Below are 22,436 nucleotides of genomic sequence, written 5' to 3' on the forward strand. Positions count from 1 at the left end.
TTTGCCAAAGACTTATGTTAATAACACAACATACTAAGAAATCGGTAATTGAAAGTCATTTTGTAGCCAATGCCTACAACAATGTCAATAAGAAAAAGACTAATAACATAAAAATTGTCAAACAATAATACAATATATATCAAAGCCCATATTTTCTTTGTTACTTTAATTATTCCATAGCACTGCAGTGATCACATTTATTGATAAATTACAGTATACTACATGTAGCAGTAAAAAACTACAGTAGTTTTGAGGTTTTTATGTGCCTTTGTTGCCTTGTATAAAAAGTCGTCATAGTGATTATTCGAATACGGTTCTTGGTTAAACAGATAAGTGCTAATTTATGCTTTAACAGTTTGCATTTATTAACCTGCAAAGGTGCAAAAGCTGTTTGGAGATGTTGGCTCTTAAACAGAAACGAAAAGGAGGTGGTTTTATTTTGTTTGTTTTTTTATCTGTTCGACGGATTTTCCAAGTCTTGGTCCAGATTGGCTCCGTGTAGTTATCCCCCAAGAGTACGTCACATGTATATAATGTTCGAATGCTCCTTGCTAGCATTTTTTTTGCATTCTGGCTGCTTGGCGCACTGTGCAACAGCAGCAACATTAACAGCACAGGTGCTGACTTCGGGACACCTAAGGTGTATCGGACGCATTCAACACCTTGAGGGATGTCTGGGGTCACCGCAAATTCGGTGTGTGAAGACTGTTCACCTCTCCTTCACGAGTTAAACAGCAGTGTCGAGTCGACCCACGATCCATCAGTTGACGGAGATGATGAACTGCTGAGGTACATCTGGAGGGAATATCTGCATCCTAAACAGTACGAGTGGGTTCTGATTGCGGGCTACATTATCGTGTTCTTTATTTCTCTAATCGGAAACACTCTCGGTAAGTTAATTCTACTCACACATTATGATAAAAATAAGCACTTAGATTCCTAGAGATCTGAAAATGTATTGAAATGTCCGCAACAAACACAATAATCTTCGGTTATGTTTTATTAAAACGCGCTATATAAATCCAGTTACCCAGTTAAGACTTGGATTTGTTTCGTGTTACACATTGTTTAACAATTTGTTAGAATTGTTTAAGCTTGACTAGAGAGGTTTTAACTTTACAGTAAGTGAAAATACTTGTATTTATACTTTATAGAAAATATTTGTATTGTACCTATTCTTCGAGCACTCATTCATGTTCTACCAAGATAGTTCAGTAGAGTTCATTAGAGTTTAAATCTGATTCAGTTTGTCGAATTGATACATCCTGTCTCTGTTTTTATGACTCGATGGAAGGTGACAGTTTTTCCAGTATGAAGTTAAGAGAAATCAAAGCAGCCTTCGCAGTAAAGTTTTGTTTAGTGAATAAGCATTATTTCGAATGCCGCTTGCAAACGCTGCAACAGCAGCAGTTTGTGTTTGGTGAAACGAGATACCAGATGAATTTGAACAGGGATTGAATGCATGCATATGTAATGCATGATTATTTAGGTAGAATATTCGAGTAATTAATTTGTAATAAACTATAAGTGCATCTACAATTAGATATCTGTCCTAGTAATGTAGTTATTATCAGGATTCGTCGGTTATTCTGTAAAATAAAATGTCGTTCATTTATTTAACATAAATGAAATAGGTTTTTGCACATGACTGCTAGTAATTTAAGGTGATTCATTTGGTTTGGTTATTACTGACTTGTTTAAATATATATTTAAATCGTGATATCGTAAAAAAACACGTGATAGTGTTATTGGTTGTTTGGTTTTTGTTTTTCTGTCTTTTGACATTGTGCAGCTCTCTGGATATTGTTGCTGTCATATATGAGGATCAACATTTGAGGCTTAATTAAAAACCTGTGGTGGTTCTGTTGACTTCCTGTCTGTGGTAATCTCGGTTAAACTCTGTTAATCTTTGTACATCCTTCACTGCATATATTGTGTTAAACGCTGTGCAGCATGTGGGGGAATAAAGATACTGCATGTTAAATGTTGCAAACAGTTTGGTTTACCTACAAAATCTTAGACATAGGAGTGTGTGTGATTGAAAATATTCTTGCAATGAAGTATAATGACCCATAACATGTTGGTTACATAATGCAGAGATATGTGAATGTTTGAAAGTGGGGTATCTTTAGTGAATATGTTAGTGAATATGCACCAAAGTGTGTCTTCCTGTATACTGTATCAACAGATCTGTAACGCCCAATAGTGTCAAATGACAACATCAAAGGGCTGTCTGCCTCCGTATGATTGTGATTGACAGAGTGAGGGAAGATTTCTGAGAGCCAGCTTTCTGAGAGCTGAGAGCTGTCCAATGGAGACACAGATAGTCTCCATTGTCAATCGGATATGGAATTAATTCTGTTATGTCCCAGGGTCTGGAGACAACACAGGGATTAACAGTGTTTCTGTGTCATGTTACAGAGCACATCTGAGGAGGGAAGTACCTCTATATCTTTCTGACCAGCGCCTTCATATTTGTGCAGGCAACCCGGTATTGGTTTTAATTTGACATTGAACAATCACTTCTTAGTTTTACCAAGCAGCAGCCGAGAAGATAGACAGACATGTGAGATCTATACCTTCATTAAAACTGCTCAATAGCCAAGCGCAGTTTGTGTGGTGTTAGGTTAAATGTTACATGTTCTTTTAAGTGGGTGTCATGGTGGTGCAGTGGTTAGCATTGTGGCTTAGAAGCACTGGGGACTTGGTTCAATTCCTGGGGTTATATCTGTGTGGAGTTTGTATGTTCTCCACAGATTCACGTGGGTTTCCTCCAGTTTCCTCCCACAGTCCAAAGACATGCTGGGAGGTTAAATGGCACTGGAGTGAATGTGTCCATATTTGTGTCTGTGTGTGCATTGCAGTGGACTGGCCTCCTGTCCGAGTGTACCCTGCCTGGCACCTAGTGTTTGCTGTGATAGGCTCCAGCTACCCTGCAACCCTGTATTGGATAAGGAAATTAGAAAATGGATGGATGTTCCTTTAATTGATGGATGCTATTGGGTCAAGGAGCAGAGCATGGGGAAAGCTTTTGGAAAGTTACATGAAAAGCATGCCATTAGAAGTGGGTTTAGCAAAACAAAGAGTTTCTGTCATTTGAAGCTGTTGTATATTAGATGTATTTAATCTGCGTGAATTGATAATCCAGGATGATCCAGGAATCAGGTGTGAGCCATGCCCCTGTGACCAGGATTCCAGAAGCATGGGTGTGCAAGTGGCTCAGTGCACTGAGGATGGGGCTGGAATGAACTAACCAGGATTCTCTCTGTGACCAGTGAAAACTGGACCCCCTGTAACTTTCAGACTCTCAGCTGGCCTTCAGAACCTCCTGCACATTGTGGCATTGTAGCAAAATAAGATTGCCTGGAGGGTTGGAGGATCCTGTCTATTCTTCAGGTGCTGTGTGTGGGTGGTCACTATGAGCTGAGCTGCATAAAACATAATTGGAAATTTCAAAACTAGATGAGTGTATAATGAACAATAATTGACAATTAAAAATTGCACACAAAAAAACCCTGCTCTGTGACATGCTGTAGAGGACACTCAGTTCGTGGCATTTTCTCCAGGGACTCCAGGATATCTTTATTGGACAGAATGGACGCAGATACCACAGCAGTCTGCATGTGTCTCTTTAGTGGGGTGTGTGGTCATCATCAGTGGCGGACACACACAGTGCATAATCACACAGGAGGAGGTTCTTGGTCAAGGAAGTATAGCGCTGCCTAATGTCTAGCCCCTAAGGTCTATTATGCTTGTAGGTTTTATTTATTAAATGTTTTAATTGATCGGTCACTTTATACATTGTTCGTAAAACGTTTACAAGTGATATGTAAAAGACATCAACCTGAACCTCCAGGAATAATTTTTTAACACTTTTGAAGGAGCATTTTCTGATGTTGTAATTTGTATTTAATAATATAATGTAGCATAAAACATAATTATTCATTCATAAACATATTTTACACTCATTTTCAAATGCCTTTCTTCAAAAAGTGGAACTTCATGATGTTTTTATATCCTCACTCCCCAGTTTGGTAACATCGGTGCATTTAAATTTATAACTCACAATCAGCATCATAGCTGAACAGAAAGGATGAAAAATGGAGAACTGCTGTCTATTACATATTAGATTACCACTTTCTCATTCTATGCATTTTCGATGGTAAGTAAGTCACTTCGCATTATGCAAAAAATATTCTGTGAATCAAAGTACTCTAGCTTAGAACATCTGCTAATTGATATGCTTATCAAAGTAATTGATTTTCCATTATGATCTTGGCTTTATTAAGGCTGCAGCAGTTATCTGTGTAGTGTAACCTCTCATCAGCTACTGTCATCTCACTTCCTTTTGAACCCACACTTGAAAGCACTGTTATTAAAGAAGACTAAAAGCCTGTGCTTTTTTTATGAGAGGCTTGTTTTAGGATAGGGGAAATTTGATGTACAAGATGTCAGTAGACATCTATATTCTCACTTCCTGTGATGTCATTTCAGTCAGTGTATCTGGCATTTTTATGTTGCCCAAACCTTGGAACTTGTAACATTATCCTTCAAAAGTGAGCAGCGGAGAGTTCAGATAAGGAGAATGTCTGGAAAATAGACAGATCCTGTTTCGGAGAAGAGGTGGTCAATGTTAAAGGGAAGAAAAATCTATTTTATAGTACAAGATGGGGACAATCACGCAGCAATGATTTCAAGTTATGCTTCTAGTGTATTACAACATGTTTTGAATAAGAGCAACACTGGAAACACAAAGATTAAAGCAAGATGACTAAACAACCTTCTAGCCCTGCACAAGCAGAAACTGCCATTTGAATTCTCACCTGCTTATTGTACTGGAATCCTGGGGGTGTTATTCTGAAGGATAATCCGGCTAAATAAAAACATTGGGATTTCAAAAAATCTGCAAGCAGTATTTGCATATCAGCCTAGATTCATGGCTGTTTGAAAAGGAGGATTTCTCACACTGGTATCTTTTAATAAAAGGTACTTATGACCCACTCTTTCAAAGCCAGACTCTTTCAGGATAATTGTCATGTTAATTCATGAACCCCGCTGACAGGTTCTAAAGGGAAGACTTACATTCTGTAGAACTAAAAAGTGAATTGCCAGTTATTTGTTTTGATGTACCCATTCAATTACCTCTCCGCTTCTGGCTGCAGGCCAGGTACAACGCAGAGGGTATAAGGACCTGAAGAGATTTCCACCTGCCCGAGCCATTTCTCCTTGGACATGCTTCAGCCTGCACAGTGTCTTGGAAGGGGGTTAGTGCCAGTTGCAGTAGCACCATATCTCTCACTGCATCACTGCAGGTCTGTAGGCAACTCGCCAGTCGCAGGAGTCACTGTTTTGCTGAAAGACGAGAAGACCCTGGCTAACTGATGCCTACTGCATCCTGTCCAGCAGCTGTGCGCCGCCGCTTGAGGTATCCAGGGGCAGACGGCAGGTGACATGACCCAGGCTTGAGCCAGCATGCCAAGGCCCCGGGGCTCAGTCTGTGCTCTGGGCTAGCACCTCCAGAGCCTCTAAAAGCCAGCTTCCTTTCTGTTACCTTTACAGCCATCCCCCCATGAAGTCTGTGTATTTGCAATAACAAAAACCAAAAGAACCTGAAGGTGAGAATGAACCTTGAAGAGTGTGATTTTTGGGGAGAGCAGAACACACAGTCATTGAGAAGCATGTCAGAATAGTATATAAGGGAGCACCTTTATCTTCAGTGAGGGTCAGTGTTTTCTAAAGATAAGAAACACTCTCACATTTGCTGTAAGTACCCACTCTGCTTTTCTCAATTGATAGACAATATAAAATCCAGCGATGGTTAATTTGGAAAGTTCAAATGATGTGGAAGTAATCCTATTCAAGAAGCTGATAGTGACAGTGCATATAACCTTCTTTATTATTGTCCACTCTTTCAGATCTGTGGATGTTGTTAGCATGTCAGCTGCATAAGCTCTGCCAGGTTGCATTTCTAAACTCATAAACCACAACAGTATGACTGACCTCAGGGCTGTTTCTATTAAATCATAGTTTCATGGTATGGCTTCACTGACCTTCAAATGCCACCGACTTCATTGCTTTTTAAGAGAAACTGGCAAGTCAGGTTTTGTTTTGTTTTTTTAATCCTGCTTGATGGGGGTCGGTCCCTTAGGGTTTTTTAAATATTTTATCTTTACTCAGATGTCATATGGGATACTGCTATTAAACCATGTTTAATTACATATTATTTTTTTTGCCAGACACTCTTCAAGACAGTTAAGAAATCCAGTATAGTTTGAGTTAAGAGTGACCGTATCTTCCAAAAATACAGTAAGAAGTTTTGTAACTTGGGGAGTTTTCAAGTTACAGTAGTTAGGTCAAGACCTAGGGAGGAGAAAGACTCCTGTTGCATATCATTTCAGACGAATCAGAAACATACATATTATGTTCAAAATTCAGAATTCTTTGATTATCTTACTAATGTGCATTTTCCAGTTGTGAATCTAGCTGGTTCATTCCTATGTCACCACAGGTTACAAAAATTGGGAAGAGAGAGAATTCATTGGAAGAGTGGTGTTGCTCTCACTCTTCCCCCTGAAAACTAATAGCAATCTGACAAGTCACAGTCAATCTTCTTGCACAGAAAACAAAGACCAGTTCCAGCTTCACCAACAGCTGGCCAGTTGTGCACCACTGCTAATGGAATCCTAGTCTGCACATAGTGACCTCTGGCCTGTAGGGCTCAGATTACACTTTGAATGGACAACTTTGCAACTCTGCTTAAGTGTTTGAACTCGATTTTAAAATGTTAGGTGCGTGTTTTCAGGATTGGAATGAGATACTGATAGAAGAGACAAAGAAACACTTGGAGTAGATAAAAACCTTTGTTTTAAAAGTGGAGAACAAATTGACATTAACTGTAGAAACCACGCATAAAATAAACATCCAAGCTAATAGGTTCCTTTAGCTTCTAATTTCTTACTGCTCTGGAAGCCTAGCCTTGACCTCCTCCAGACATGTTCTGCTAAGCGATCACAAGGGTTTTTGCACTATACCCACAATAGACATGCTTTTCTGCTTTCTATGAGCTTGAATCAGCATCCAGAAAAGCCTGAGGTATCCCCTCCTTTGGTACCACCTTAAGGTCCAGATAAGGTGCGTCCTGACTCTTTTCTCCATTTGCCTGTAGGACTTTCCCAGTGAAATATCAAGTGGCTTTCAAAAAGTTACAACATCAATCACTAATGATTTTGTATTTGCATAAGTTACTTATATTATACATTACATCACAAGTTACTTATATATTACAAGGTAATATTTCATTACCATGACAGACCAATGTTCCAGTACTTTAAAATAATGCTTTTACTAAATTATCATGTACAAATAATAATTATTGGAAAAATATATAAACACAGGAAGACAAAACCCTACAGTACACACACCACATTTTTAGCTAAGATATGTGTGTCTAAGTATTTTTATACACAGTATGATAACCAGTCTGAACTATCAAGGTCCAGGTTTTGGCTAACTGTACATACAGTACACTAATCATAGTTTATAAATCCGACCTGATTTTAGACTCACTGTGGTGTTTTTTTTTCTCCTGTGTTAATATAGCTGGCTATCTATATCACACAAACACTGCTGTAATAGGTTTTTCTGTGGTTAATTTTGATTCACACTTACAAATTTATAGCCTTTAGCTAAATCGAATCTTTCACTCATTGTCATGTATTTATCCTAATGTTTGCCGGAGTCTAAGGATCTGATTGTAAATTCTTCAATCTATCATTCCACTCCTGAAATGACTTCAGTACAATTGCTTGTCCTTAAATAAAGAACAAATCTCTCATAAGAATTTTGATTAATCATTTAATGAGAAATATTTATAGTAAGATGTCATCTCTGTTTGTCACTCTGTATGGCACAGACCCCTGACAGGTTGCCCTTTATTTATAATGTATCGAGTGAACATAATTCAGGATACATGACTCCATCTTCTATCTTATCTTTGATGCATGGCTTTCATCTTATAATAAAATCATTTCTATTTAAGACACATGTTCAATTTGAAGTACTGGTGTTATTTTTACTGATTAAATAGTAGTTTCTGTCACAATGTGTTACCTTTATAAATCATCTTAGATGTTGTATAATTTGTTCTTAGAATTTATTATTTGATCACTTTATGACACTAACAAATTAAACTGTGCTAGTTCATGTAAGTTAATAAATTTACTATACATAAATACAGAATTAACAATTACTGATACTGCATATGTACTATTAAATTATAAAGATATGAAAAATAATTCTGTTATCAAGTTGTGTGCAACCACAATTTCCGATTACACAACTTAGCAGTAAGATAGTAAGTGGTAGGGAGTACACATTCTGTTTTGAATGACAGATATATGAAATCAAATTTTGACAAAGCCGTGTAACCTACATCGAAAGAGCCATCGCTATTTTTAATTGTTTTAATTTTCCTGCTTGTCTGCCTTAGTACCAGTCCAGCAAAAGGCTGCAGAATCACTGTGGCCTGTGCAGGTATTGTACACTAATGTCATTTTTAGTTGAATATAGCGGTACATGTCCTGGAACAGGATACTTAAAATGATTACTTGTTGACAATATTATTTCAGTAATAAGATTATAAGTGCTGTGTTATGGAATTTGCTCTTGTGATTCACACTTCCCATTTGGTACAATACTGAAATTTAAGTTTGTCGAGAGTTGAATTTAGACTTTTACCTCAGTGTCCTCTAGTAGGCAGGAACTTTTACAATATACGAGTTGCAATCAAGGCGACATTTAGTCTGTAGGTGCAGAGGTTGTCAGTTGTGATCGGTATTTGCCCAGCATGATAGTTTTTCACTGAGCAACATATTTTTAATCAGGAAGCTCAAATGCGAGTGATAAATTCCCTATTGCGGCTCTTTCTGCTGCTGCTGTGGATTATCCCTATGGGAGCCCTGTCACAGAGTGACCAATCCTAGTTGAGTACATCATGTTTCTGAAGCGCAGAAAAGAAGAACAGGCTCAGCAATCTCAAACCAGAGGATTCCGAATAATAATGTTATCATTTGTATTTCATTTGGTCAGCTCCGTGTCACTAGTGAACGGTAGGCATGCCCATTTTCAGACTGGACATGTGGGCTACTACACTACTGTATACATGTTGTGTGTTTCACCTGAAATAAAATCAGCACTGCCTGGCCAAACAAAATCATCAAAGTGAAATATAAAGTACATAAGACTGTTCAACATTTATACATCATCCACACAAAACGCATTGTTCTCCTGGCAGTTTCTCCCATCTTCCATGTAAGTGGTGCTACTGTACTGTATGAGAACCCCACCTGTAGCCCTTTGGATTGCAGTGACTGTCTGTGTGACAGCTGCCAGAGCAGAGAGAAGAAGTTCACAGCTCAAGTGGATTAAAACACACCTGAGGTTGAAAATCTAGGGTCATTGATTCATAGAATGGTTTTTATAAAACTTTTCATCTGCTCAGCCTTATTGGCCCCACCTCCCTTGTAATTGAGCGCCCTCCGTTTTTATTTCTTACTCACTTTCATATTTATTTTTACAATTCCTTTCTACAAAGGATTCAGTGCAATACGTTGTGAAGTTATAATTTGCTAAAATTGCCCTATATATTACTTGTTTTTGTTAAATATGTTATCTATGTAAAATGTGTTGTTTGTTTTCTTGTTTATAAGTTATTTATCAAGTGATCTTCAAAGCTGGTCAATGTAAGTTTTCTTGTTAGATAATTCATGTATTTATTTGTCCTAGACAGTAAAGGAAGCTTGTGTTGGGAGCTGGTAACATTAGTGAAAGTGCAAATCGTGATCTGGGCGGCCTTTCCAAGATCCTGCCTAGGGCTAGTCCTGTCTACCTGTGTGAGCCTGCTGTGCTGTAGTAGAACAGCCTGTGCCTTTCAATGTACTGGCTTCTGACAGCAGACATCAACGCTGTATGTTATTTTGTTTGTGGGGGAATTATGTCAGGTTTGGATAGTAATACAGTCCATCCCCACACACACTTTCTCCTTCACCTATGCTGGTGGGTTCTGGGAGCTGCCTTTATTTCTCATCAATCTGTGTCATACCCCTATGCTGATGTAGACCAAGACACCTACTGTATGATGACACCTGTGGCATTGACATACAGTACACACAGTGCCACTCAGCCTGTTCTATCAATTTCTGTTTGTTTTTTCAATGAGACCCACTTGTAACCGAAGATGACCTGCTGTATACTTCTTTGTGTGCCTTTTTTGTCAAAGAACAATCCATTTTACAGGACTATTTATGAATAATGAATAATGTAAGGAATAAAGGAGAAAGTTAGAACAGAAACAAAACTCATTTTGACTTCCAGGTAGATGGTGCAGTGGTAACCATTGCTGGGTCCTGAGATGCTGTCTGTGTGGAGTTTGTAAGTTTTCCCTGTGTCCATGTGGGTTTCCTCCAGGAGCTCTAGTTTCCTCCCCAAGTCCAAAGGCTGGAAGATTTCTTGAATCCTGGTAAAACTGGCCCTGGTGTGAGTGCGCTTATGTCTGTCTACCCTGTAATGAACTGACGACCCATCCAGAGTATATCCTTCCTTTTTAAAAAATGAATGGATATTTTCTTTACACAATTAAATCAGTTTCATGCAGAGGCTTCTATTATAAAAAAATAAGGTACAAATGCTTCCCATGAGATGTGCTGTAAGCAGTATTTCTTAAATTGCCATTGCTTTGGTTTCACTATGGGCAGAAACTGTAAAAAGTAAAATGTTGTCTTGATCAGAGGAAATCCAAGTATACTGGCCACATCATTTGTAACAATGGGAATATCAAGGTGTCCAATTCATGTAAAAAATGTATCTTTGCATGTAGAACAGGCAAGACTGTAACCAAGCTCATAATTTGAATGTTATGACCATAACAACTTTTTGCCATCATGTTGTAGTTTTCTGTTTCTATTGGATTTGCAGTCTGCATTGCTGTGTGGAAAAACCACCACATGAGAACAGTGACAAACTATTTCATAGTGAACCTGTCCTTTGCTGACGTCCTGGTGACCATCACCTGTCTTCCTGCCAGCCTGGTGGTGGATATCACAGAGACCTGGTTCTTTGGACAAACCCTGTGCAAAGTACTGCCCTACGTACAGGTGAGGATACAGACTATAAGAATCTCGATCTTTCATGTGCACACTTTCCTCCTTGCACATTTTAATCAAATGAAAACCTAATGTAGACATATCTGAACTACTGAGAATGTTCTATGGTGACAACTGTGTTCTTGTGTATTGTCATTTTGCAGTGAAAAGCATGTGACATAGTGCGTGCCCGCTCATACAGTACAATATGTGCCTGGAAGTACTATGTATATGGACAGGATCTCAACATGTGGGTAACACATCAATAAAACCTGAATATCTTTGGAAAAAAAAAGGATTTTTGTGATGGGTGATTCTTAGAGTGAAAAAAAAACTTTTGACAGAATGCGTCAGTTCCTTAAGTTTGTTTTGATATGTTTTATATTTTGGCCTTATACAGTATGACTTTAGCCTTTGAAACTTCCAGCAGGGATCTGAGAGAAGTTGGTTTAGATGCAGGTCTAAAACGTATTGGTCATGGGTGTAGATACACACAGCCTTGAGATCTGTCGATATCTGTCGAGCTGGCTCAGAATGCTTAATCATTCGCCATGTAAAAAGTGATGTGCTGAAAGAGATGCGATATTGAGGTTTCTTACATCTTCATGGAAAACACGGTCTTTGCTGCTGTTAAGTGAAAAAGGTCTTACGTGATTTCAGAACTTGGGTGTTATTTTGTTGTCAGTGGAATAATGACTTTGGATTGGTGTTTGTTTTGTGAATATGCTGCTATTCCATCCCCCACAGACCTGATCTGCCGTGAAATTCACTATTCATCTAGCGCTGTGGGATGTGAAGATATGGTATTAAAATGCAGCAATTTGAAGTGTCTGTAGACTTAAATGATTTGGAGGTCTTTAAGGTTAAGACTTAGCTGAGTGTTCAATTGAGCACTTTGTCACTGATGAGAATACAAACGGTTCTTTTGAAGTGATTATATGTTTCTAATACCCATTTTGGTAGAAGCATTGTACCTGTGTTGTACCTTCAGCCCAATGCTTCTGATGTTTTCTGTGTTTTGTTCTTATGCCCCAGACAACATCAGTTTCCGTATCTGTGCTCACTTTGAGCTGCATTGCCCTGGACAGATGGTATGCCATTTGTCATCCTCTGATGTTCAAAAGCACAGCCAAACGGGCCAGGAAGAGCATTGTCATTATATGGATAGTCTCCTGTGTAATAATGATTCCCCAAGCCATTGTGATGGAGTGCAGTAGCATGGTTCCAGAACTAACAAACAGAACCAGCCTATTCACAGTCTGTGACGAGCACTGGGGAGGTAAGTTCCTTTCTGAATATAATGTTCACAACCACATAAAAGAGAAACTCAAAATCCTCATCACTTCCTTATAAAGTGTACACTTTCTAGAATTGTGGCATATAATTAAACATTTCTACTCTATGCCTAATGCATCAGACTCTTGATTGTTTCATTGTGTTTAATTTCCTATAGGGATCTCCTCCCTCTAAATGGTAGTTAAGGTCATTGTTTGCTAGATTTCAATATACTGAAGAGGTTCAGGTTTAATATGAATGAACGGATATTAGAATAACTTTCTATTATTATTAACAAAAATGATACTAAACAATGCAGTGCTGTTACATTGAAAAAAAATTGTACATGTCATTTAACTCCTGGCAAAAATAAACCTGCACCCACACAAGATCTAGTTTCCTAGTAAATTAGGAAATATCAGGACTAAAATGCAAGTTAAATGGACTCGGAGATTAGTGATCAGCATTATCTCTAAATTCAGCTCGGGGGACAGAGGCAAGACTCAGCAGCTGTCATATTAAAAGAAAGCAAGTCTGTTTTGAGTCTGTATGCTGACTCGTAGTGATTCTACCAGTAGAGCTACGGTAGCTTACACTTAAAGAGGACATCATTAAAAAATGAAGAGCCCTACTGGTCCAGGATACTTTCATCATCTTGCACTATTTGTGCGTTTGCATGAACATCAATCAAGAACAAAATACCACCATCTACCCACACAACACCACAAACATTTGTGTACTCACAAAATGACACAGACCCCCACAGACCCACTCACGTAACTGTACTGGCTCAGAATCCTGTATTATAAGAAGCAACAACATTAATTGTTTCTTCTTTTTTCTTGCTTGATTTGTTTTCATTTGATCTAAGGAAATTCTAATTAGAATACTTTCAGTTTGTTCTTTCACAAAGGATTATAGATTTATTACAGCAGTTTCGTTTGTGGCTATTTTGAAAGTGTATTCCTTTACAGCAATTTCTTCTCCTCTTGACTGGGAGGTTTTGGTCAAGGAAGGTGGGAAACCCACAGGAACCGTTAAAGGATTAACAGGTGTGAATGCCAACTGAGCCTCCAATTCCTCAACAGTAGTAAAGTGGTCCATTGAGATCAAGGGGGAAACCATTGAACATTATTTGAAGTCCACAATCTCCACATGACTGACCTGGCTGAGACAATAGTTACTGATCATTGCAGTAACATATGCAGATACTGGCATTTCCCATGGAGGTTTAGATAACTCGCAATGAGGATTTGTTTATATCAAATGTCTCTGCAAGATGTGTGACATGAATCCTAGGTTCTCTAGAGGTGGAAGGAATGTACTTTCATTCCTGTCATTCCTGGGTAAAAGATATGGATTTACTACAGGGACCATGAGACCATACAGGTAGTCCATAAAGGAGTAAACAAAGAGTTTCCATAAACCATTAGCAGGCACAATCACAGCATTCATTTTGCTGGACTTCTGGGAATACTGATGCTTGATTTTAAGCCACACGAAACTACAGTTACAGGGGATATTTTACAATTTCAACAGAGGAAACAAGGGCAGCTCTGGGGCCCTGGGTTGAATTACAGACCTGGGGTGCTATCTGTTCTCCTCGTGTTGGGTGGGTTTCCTCCCACTGGTAGGTTAATTGGCTTATGGGGAAATTAGCTCTGGTGTGAGTGTGTCATGAGTAGAGCACAGAATATTATTGCCTGAGTCTTAATTATCATACCGTATTAATAAAATGTTTTACATTCAATAATATTAACGCAACACCTCTATTTTTTATTGCACTTAAACAGCCAACAGAAATGCCATAAATGAAAATGACTCAAACTGGAATCCTTTGAACAGCTAGAATGCACCCATCAGCAACTTACTTGTTCTTAGTACTTTAAATACTTTTTTACATTACAAAAGCGTGCACTAACAAGGAATAGTGCAACACGTTTTGACAAGGTAACACTCACACCCATCAGATTGTGCTTGAGCTAGTGTTCATACTACAGATCTCAGGAACTTTTTTTTACCGTCATGTGTGATGCATACAAGTTATGTTTTGGCCTGTTTTGGTCTTTTGTTATAACAGCTTTGCTTGGCTTAATGGCATCAATCACAGTGAGAGTGCTGGTTGCTGGTGTTTGGGCAAAATAATTGCACTGAAATGATTTCTTTGAAATTGTTTCCACACTATTATTGTCTAGTGGGGTAGAATTTATGCACCTTTTCATTATTTGTCTTCCAATCCCAGATTGATCTCTCAGCTCCAGTTTGGAAATAATGGATAAACAGCAATTATGTGGCTATAAAGAGGTGTACTGTTAGTCTAGGCAGCTTATCTGGCTTACAGTTAGTTGTTTCTAGAAACAAGTTGTACCAGTAATACAAAGGTCTATATACTTTATCTTTATCTAAGTTCAAATATAGAAACTGGAATACACCCCTTAAAGTAATATTTTAAATTTATAGCATGCTTAATTTAGGATTCACATATCATTAACAGTTTGCAAAAATTGCTTAAAGGAATTCCTTTGTTTATTTTCTGATTACAGATGAAATCTACCCCAAAGTTTATCACATTTGCTTTTTCATCGTCACCTACCTGGCTCCTCTGTGTCTGATGGTGCTGGCCTACATTCAGATATTTCACAAGCTGTGGTGCCAACAGGTAAGCACTGCTAATATGCTTAATAGTTCAGATTATACTGATGATATCTATTACTGAAATAAGATGTGGTTAAAGGTAGAGTTACATCAGTCTTTTGGCTAATTTAAGAAATTGTCACACTGAAATGTAAGAAAGTGAGTAAATAAAAGGGTTTAGCTATCAGCTCTTTCCCAGGTGTGTCTGAAGAATTGTCAACAGCAGAAATGGATGAAATGCACTTTTTATACTGTACTTACAGTATAATCATGGAATTAACTAATCAACAGTAGGAGCAGGCAGGGGTTATGGGCACCTTCAATCCTCCAATGACAAGAGTCCTGTGTCTCTTGCAGGAACTAGTCATTTAGCAACTCTAAGACTGCAGGTAGTTGGACTTCCTATTCCAGTAATTAGTTCACCTTGAATTAGAATTGTATGCTTTTCAAGGTTTGTTGGGAGTAAAAAACATTGATTCCAACTGGGGTTTGTAAGTCTTTAAATCTTCAGCAGCTTACAACCGTGGAGAAGGGATAAACTGAACTCGTTACACTTTTACTTAAAACAGTATGATCCTTCTTCCAGGTGTAGAACATGTGAATTAACATCATAGAAAGTCTCCTGGATTCTAGACTCCGATCCTGACTGCCAGAGTTAGGGACCACCTGGTTAGATCTTAAGGAACAAGAGCACCTAAGTAAACAAAACTGATCTTTAACCAGGAGAACTTTAAACACTTATCTGCTGGTCTCTGCACTGCCTAAGTGAATACCGCCCGGCTGCTGGTCTTGTCAGATTCCAGGGACATCTTCCGTAGTTCAGAGGAAGTGGAGGTCTTTGCAGCGCTCAGCCCAGTCTTCCACTCCTGGGGAGTCTGCCCGGATTCGAACGAATGCAGCTGCAGCAGAAATCAAACAGATCCGAGCTCGGCGAAAGACTGCACGCATGTTAATGGTGGTCCTGTTTGTTTTCGCATTGTGCTATCTGCCAATCAGCGTGCTCAACGTTATGAAAAGGTAAAAATGAGAGTGTGTTAAAAGTGATACTCAAAGAGCAATGGTTTCACAAACCCCTTTCGTATGCCCTTGTTCCAGAAACATCTGTGCTGCATGATGTCTGTTTTCTGTAGCCTGTTTCTTGAAAGGCTTGTTTTGTAGGTTTTCCCTGTCACAGGCAACAACGGCAATGTTTCTGATGAATGAGCTATGAACAGGGTGCTTTGAAAGACCATTCACTTGAACCTGTGGAGAGGCAGGGCATGGAGCGCAGAGCACTTTTTGCCATGAATTATGATGAAAGTTTTAAAGTTTGTACTGTTCAATTAAATGTTAATCCATTTTCCCCTTAAAAATAGTTCTGACTCAAGCAAATGCCTCAGCTGTAAGTTCTTTCCCATTTCATTTGAAGTGTTAATATCAATAGTTTCTTTGAGGATGTAGAAAAAAAGAGTTTTACTGCAACCAAGATGAAAACATTTCACTTAAAGAGGCAGATAAAAAGTGATTTTGTGACAATTTCTGATCAATTAGTGAAGCTCACCTCTGGTAGTAATTTTGAATTCTAGTGCACGGCATCCTATACTTAAACAATTCTTCTAAAAACAAACTTGAAGAAAATACAGTGATGCTTTCCTTAAATAATGTATTTTGGAAATAACAGTATTATTCATCTGGAGAAATGTCAGTACTATAAAGGGACCCATGGACTAGTGTTTTTTTCTCCCTATTAAGCTGAGTTTCCCATTAATGTTTCTTTCTCTGTTCTTTCTGATCTAGAGTGTTTGGAGCCTTTGACAACACGAGTGACAGAGAGGCTGTTTACGCCTGGTTTACATTCTCACACTGGTTAATATATGCGAATAGTGCTGCAAATCCCATCATTTATAATTTTCTTAGTGGTAAGTGTGTGGGAAAATGTGGGATTGTTGTTAAAAAAGAACAAATTCATGGAGTTTTTTAAAGAGGTTTGGGAGTTAAAGTTCTCTTTCACCTCTGCTATCAAACTCGTAGTCTTTCATGACATCATTTACCTAAAAACCTATAAAAATCCACAGTAATTCTTCTTTCTTACAGTTATCTTTCTGGATCCTTAGTTAACTCCTTAGTCTACATTAAGGGTCCTAACTTCCTCATCTTACGGCAGGTTAAGTCAGAATTTGTAATTGGGTGCTGTTATTCATTGTGAAATATATTTATTGGGATGGCACAGTGGTGCAGTGGTCATCATTGGTGCCATGTAGTGCTAGAGACCTGGGTTCAGATCTGGCGTGCTGTCTGTGTGGAGTCTGTATGTTCTCCTTCTGTTTGCTGGGTTTCCTATGGGATGCTCTAATTTCCTCCCACAGTTTAGGTTTACTTCTGGGACAAATTATAATAATTGCTGACACCTCTATAGCGCTTTTCTGGACACTCCGGTCAGAGCGCTTTTACAAGTAATGGGGATCCCCTCCACCACCACCAGTGTGCAGCCCCACCTGGATGATGCGACGGCAGCCATAGTGCGCCAGAACGCTCCCCACACACCAGCTCTCAGTGGGGAGGAGAGCAGAGTGATGAAGCCAGTTCAGAGAGGGGGATTATTAGGAGGCCATGATTGGCAAAGGCCAATGGGAAATTTGGTCAGGACACTGGTTGGCCAAATTAGCCCAGAAGGGTGTGTGTGTCTGTGTGTCCTGAGATGGACTGGCATCCTGTCCAGGGTGTATCCTGCCTTGGACCCGCTGCTTTCAGGGAAAGGCTCTGGCTCCCCTGCGACCCTGATTTGGATGAAGCTGTTAGAAAATGGGTGGATGTATTTCTGAAGCAATATCCCCATCTGCTGGTCATAGTTCTATACTGCCTCTCAGCTGTCTAATATCTGTTATACTGTGGTTTCACTGCTGATTGTAGCTGATAGCAACCTTTGCAGGTCTGCTGGGATTATTGCCATGACCAAGACCCTAAGAGTCTAAGAAGATGTAATGCAAAAATGGTATCTGTGGAAGTGATCTGAGCCTAAAGCATCACAGGGTTAAAATTATTCACAAGACCATTTGTTTGGGGATAGCATTCCTGTTGTATACTGTTCTTGTATTGGAATTATCATAGATTCAGCAGTAACAGAATAGCTTAGTACAACATGATATTTTCTTAAACATGATGGACTCAAAAATGCCAATTACAAATTCAGTACCCAAATGCCTTTTAATGTCATTTCCCAAATTCTTTCATTTTTTACCAGTTATGCTGCAATCCAAGTTGTAAATCTGCCAGAACCAGTCAAACTACAGCTAAACAGATGAGCAGTTTTTTTTCAAAATCTGATATTGATGTGATCGATCTTTCAGACCTTTTCCATGTCACTTTGCTGACTACTAACACTGCTCATTTACTTAAAATCTGTCTTATTTTTAATTACTTATTTTCTTTAATGTAACATTCTGTCCATTTTTTTAGCTAAAGTGTGTTGGCAGCGAATTAATATTTTTGTGGTTGTGAAAGAAAGTTTCCCTCCTTTCGATGTTGATCTTTATGCACACATTAAGACTTATTGTTTCTTGATTTTTACTTTAGGGAAGTTCAGAGAAGAATTCAAAGCGGCGTTTTCTTGCTGCTGTTGTGAGATGAGAAGCCCTAAGGAAGAGCACCAGATCAGAGGCAGAACAAGTACTGACAGCCGCAAATCCCTGACCACGCAGCTCAGTAATTTCGATAATGTCTCAAGGATTTCAGAACAATTAGTCCTGACCAGTATGGGGACACTGAGGTCCAACGACGGGGATAAAACGACCTGGTAAGAAGGACTGGCAGGAGTGGCCCAGCTACTGTTTTCAATGACAATGAGTGGGAAGGACTCTCGCTGGGAACCAGTAGCCAGACCATTGGTACACCACCAAAGAGCTCACGTCAAACAAGGGGAAATTTCACTGAAAATATAAGATGAACTGTCTATGTCTAATACACAAGTCCCTGTCCAGTAAACAAACAGACCACAAATTATTCAGTCCAACATTTAAAGGATCAAAGGATAATACAATGTCCATATAAGGCAAGGAGGCCATTTTCCCCATGTGGCTCATTTGCTTCTATTCCTTTATATAGTCCCAGAGCCAGTAGTGGTTGATTGGGGAGCGAATCCCTAAAGTATGGAATGGGACAGTTTAAGGCAGCCAAGCAAACGGAGCCACTGGTGACAGCCTACTGTATGATCAATTCCTATTTACTGCATGGGTTTTACAGGACAGCTTCCTGTGTCGAGTGTACCTTTCACATGGCTAAGTTCCTTATCTCCGGCTAAAGGACCTGCCAGGTACTGTATGTGTGAATGCTGAAAAAATGATCTAGGATGTCTTGGTGGTCCTGGTGAAAAGGCACACGGAGCTCCCAGTCCTTGTGTGGTGAACACATTCTTTCTCTGCGTGACTGAGGCCTGACAGCACGATCACAGCGAGTTACTGTTTCCACAGTAACCCCCTCTTGCACTGTGAGACCTTTTGAGTCGTGAATGACAAAAAAATCAAATCTGTTGAAATCTGCTCAACAGCTTAGTGTCAGTCTGATCTGATTGGGCTGCTTATGTGGAATTATACTGGTCATCCATGCTTTTCTGGCAGTATTTCATCCTTCATTGAATACAGTGAAAGTACTGTAAATGATTCACACCATATACTTCACCTTCTCATTGTCTTGTTGTTTTTATCATTAAATTCATTTTTCAATTAAATTTAAGAACAGTGTCAAGGTTTTAAGTGAAGGTTAAGTTGTCCTGTTGTTAACCTTTATATATACTGTAGTAGCTGGGTTCTGGGATCCTGTTTAATTTTGATGTCTCTGATGTGCACCTAATAAGCATGTGTTAAGGTTAATGTTGGATATTCATAACTACAAAAGTCTATGTTACTGATATGCAGTGGCAGTCAGAATTATGTTGATTTCATATTTTACGGAAATCCTGCTAACAACAGAAAACCTCACATAAATCAGACATGCTGTCAATTTCAAAGGAAAATATGGAAGAGGATATATTTTACTTGGATTTTATCAAGTGATCCTCCATGGAACCAAAGCCACAATTGCAGAAGACAATTTCACTTAAATGATTCTTTGATAGATATTGGTGGTTACCTCTGTAGATACCTTTCACAAGCTAGAATGATGACCGCTGATGTGAAGAATTCGTTTTTTTATACTTGGTCTTCAGCAAATGCATATTTGTAACTTATTTCTTTAGCAAGGAAACACCTTATTTATAGAAATAGGAAAGAAAACACGAGACTGCATGACCATAACTCCTTTTGAAAAGGTGGAGAGGTGACAACTCACAAAAATGTACTCTTCAAGATGTACAAATCTGACCGTCTTAAAACACAGGAATACTTTATCATTTGATAAATCCCACGAATGTGTGCAGCTGTCATGTAACCAGTGACGAGGGGGAGTATTTTGTGAAGAGCTTGCAGGGAAATGACAAATTATATTTTGATAGGATTATAAAATGTTTTCTGATGGTTATCATACAGTACCTTTAATTTTGACTGCCACTCTATTACTATGTTATGCAGAGCTCCCATTTTTATATTAAATAATTGTATGTACACATATTGGAGTTTCTCTTTGCAAAGCACACATCATGAATTGAGGTCAACGTATTACTGTATGTTTGCCATATTATTCAAGTAAATGAATTAACCTTCTCTTTCACTGTCCGGATAGAATATGTGCACTGATTAACACTATTTACAGTACGTAGTACTTTTACGTACTACTCTTGCTTTGCGTTAATTTGTTTTAAACTGATTTCTAATTGGTTGTATCGGTTTTGTTTATTAATATTGTAAATGTGATATGTGTTCGTAAAAAAAGGTAGCAATGGTCTGTGATTCATTATTCCTTCATTTTGAATTGTTGTTCTCACAACGCATCTTTGTTGAACTTACAAGGTGGTGTGATAGTTACTTCACAATACAGTGCAATACTTTCATGGGAACTTTAACTTGTGGTAAAAAAAAAAAATTGCAAGCGAATAAAACTTATCACAGCAAATAATTCAATTGGTGAACTAATGTGAAAAGCGTTAACCGATTACAGCTTCGGGAATTTTGTCCCAGTTCCTACTTCTTCAGCAATCTATACGTTCCCCCAGGTGCGTATTCGATGTCTAGACGTCTTATAAGCAGTACTATTTCATCATAGCAATAAAAACAACAAAATTGATCACGAGTTTTGTAATAATGTTGCAATTAACTACAATGCTTGTAACTATCCTTTTGTCGGTGAAGCAAACAAGAACTGGAAAAAAATATCTACGTTTAAAATTCAGAATGTTTGCCAAGTATCCAGGTTTTGACTTCGTGTCCGAGCGATGCGCGGAGTTCAAAGAGAACGAGGTCGCCCTTCCAGGTGACGTCACGTTGAGGCTGGCGTGGCCCCGCACCGCCTAGATCTGCAGGCGTCCTGGAGAGGCAGCAGTACAGACCGGGCAGCAGAGGTGAGTTTCACCTCCCGCAATGACTGTCAGGCTGATTCTGGGTGAGTAGCCGCTTTACCTGCCTTAAACGTACGAACAGTTTCATACAAATCTTCTGTAGCTGAAATTTGACATGACGTTCATGGGGAATTTATTGTCAAAACTGCACAAATATTGAAAATAACGTTAAGATTGCCTCCAAAAGTTTTGAATGCACTGTAGAAGCATGTTATTATTGAGTACTTCTGACGTGAAGGATCAAGAGTGATTTCACATTTTAACAATCATAAAGTATGGTAACGAAACGTAAAAGCTGACTAACTGTCCTTATATAGCTCCCAAGAGAAACATTAGAATGCAATTATATGAGATGTACTCTGTCATTTTGTTTCTTATTTTGGTTAAACATTGTTACTGATGCTCTAAGGTTTCTGCCTGAAGAAAACATGAATAAGAGATGTCGATTATAATGTGTCTTAGGTAGGTAAACGTTGGTGTATTTGGTTTAAGTAATTAAGGGAGAAAAAACGTCGCGAGGAGCTGCTTCAGACCCGTGGCTGTATTTATTTTATTTGAACTGTATTTAGTTAGTGCCCAGAAAAACAATAAGCTAAGCTTTCAGGGATCAAAGGTGGGCAAGAGGAGTGTGTGAATCTACACGTTTGAAGTATGTATTTCGACCTTTAGTTGAAATAAACCTATTGAAAGTGGTTACTTTCTCTGAACAAACGGGAGTGTTTACTGATGGTAGGAGGGCATTAAATTATCAGAAAAAAACTGAGCAGAGAGTACCCTGTTTCAAAGGAACAGAAAAGGTTTACACAGCAGTATTATTGAGCTTCCCTTTCTTAATTCTCAATACACGTTTTTTTTTAGAACATTTAAAAATCTTACTTTTTCTTCAAAAATAAATCAAAACTATATTTGAAATAATACAAAAATCT

At 38.6% G+C, this 22,436-nt stretch overlaps 1 protein-coding gene across 4 annotated transcripts in view; it reads left to right on the forward strand.

Annotated features, from left to right (window-relative positions):
* The first annotated feature begins 387 nt into the window (after positions 1 to 387).
* The window catches only part of LOC148646432 (orexin receptor type 2-like), a 31,314-nt gene continuing 9,265 nt past the window's right edge, over positions 388 to 22,436 (forward strand). The window contains exons 1-7 of one of the 4 annotated variants that reach the window (XM_088610657.1): positions 388 to 890; positions 10,972 to 11,150; positions 12,174 to 12,417; positions 14,957 to 15,072; positions 15,844 to 16,064; positions 16,824 to 16,945; positions 18,600 to 21,513. In XM_088610657.1, the coding sequence (XP_088466783.1) occupies positions 671 to 890; positions 10,972 to 11,150; positions 12,174 to 12,417; positions 14,957 to 15,072; positions 15,844 to 16,064; positions 16,824 to 16,945; positions 18,600 to 18,823 (1,326 nt within the window). In that variant the 5' untranslated portion in view covers positions 388 to 670 and the 3' untranslated portion in view covers positions 18,824 to 21,513. Of the gene's footprint in view, positions 891 to 10,971; positions 11,151 to 12,173; positions 12,418 to 14,956; positions 15,073 to 15,843; positions 16,065 to 16,823; positions 16,946 to 18,599; positions 21,555 to 22,436 lie in introns of those variants that run through there. The other 3 variants (XM_088610656.1, XM_088610654.1, XM_088610655.1) reach the window with 3 other exon arrangements.

This window comes from Lepisosteus platostomus, chromosome 17, assembly GCF_059453375.1.
Source record: "Lepisosteus platostomus isolate fLepPlt1 chromosome 17, fLepPlt1.hap1, whole genome shotgun sequence".
Lineage (NCBI taxonomy): Eukaryota > Metazoa > Chordata > Actinopteri > Semionotiformes > Lepisosteidae > Lepisosteus > Lepisosteus platostomus.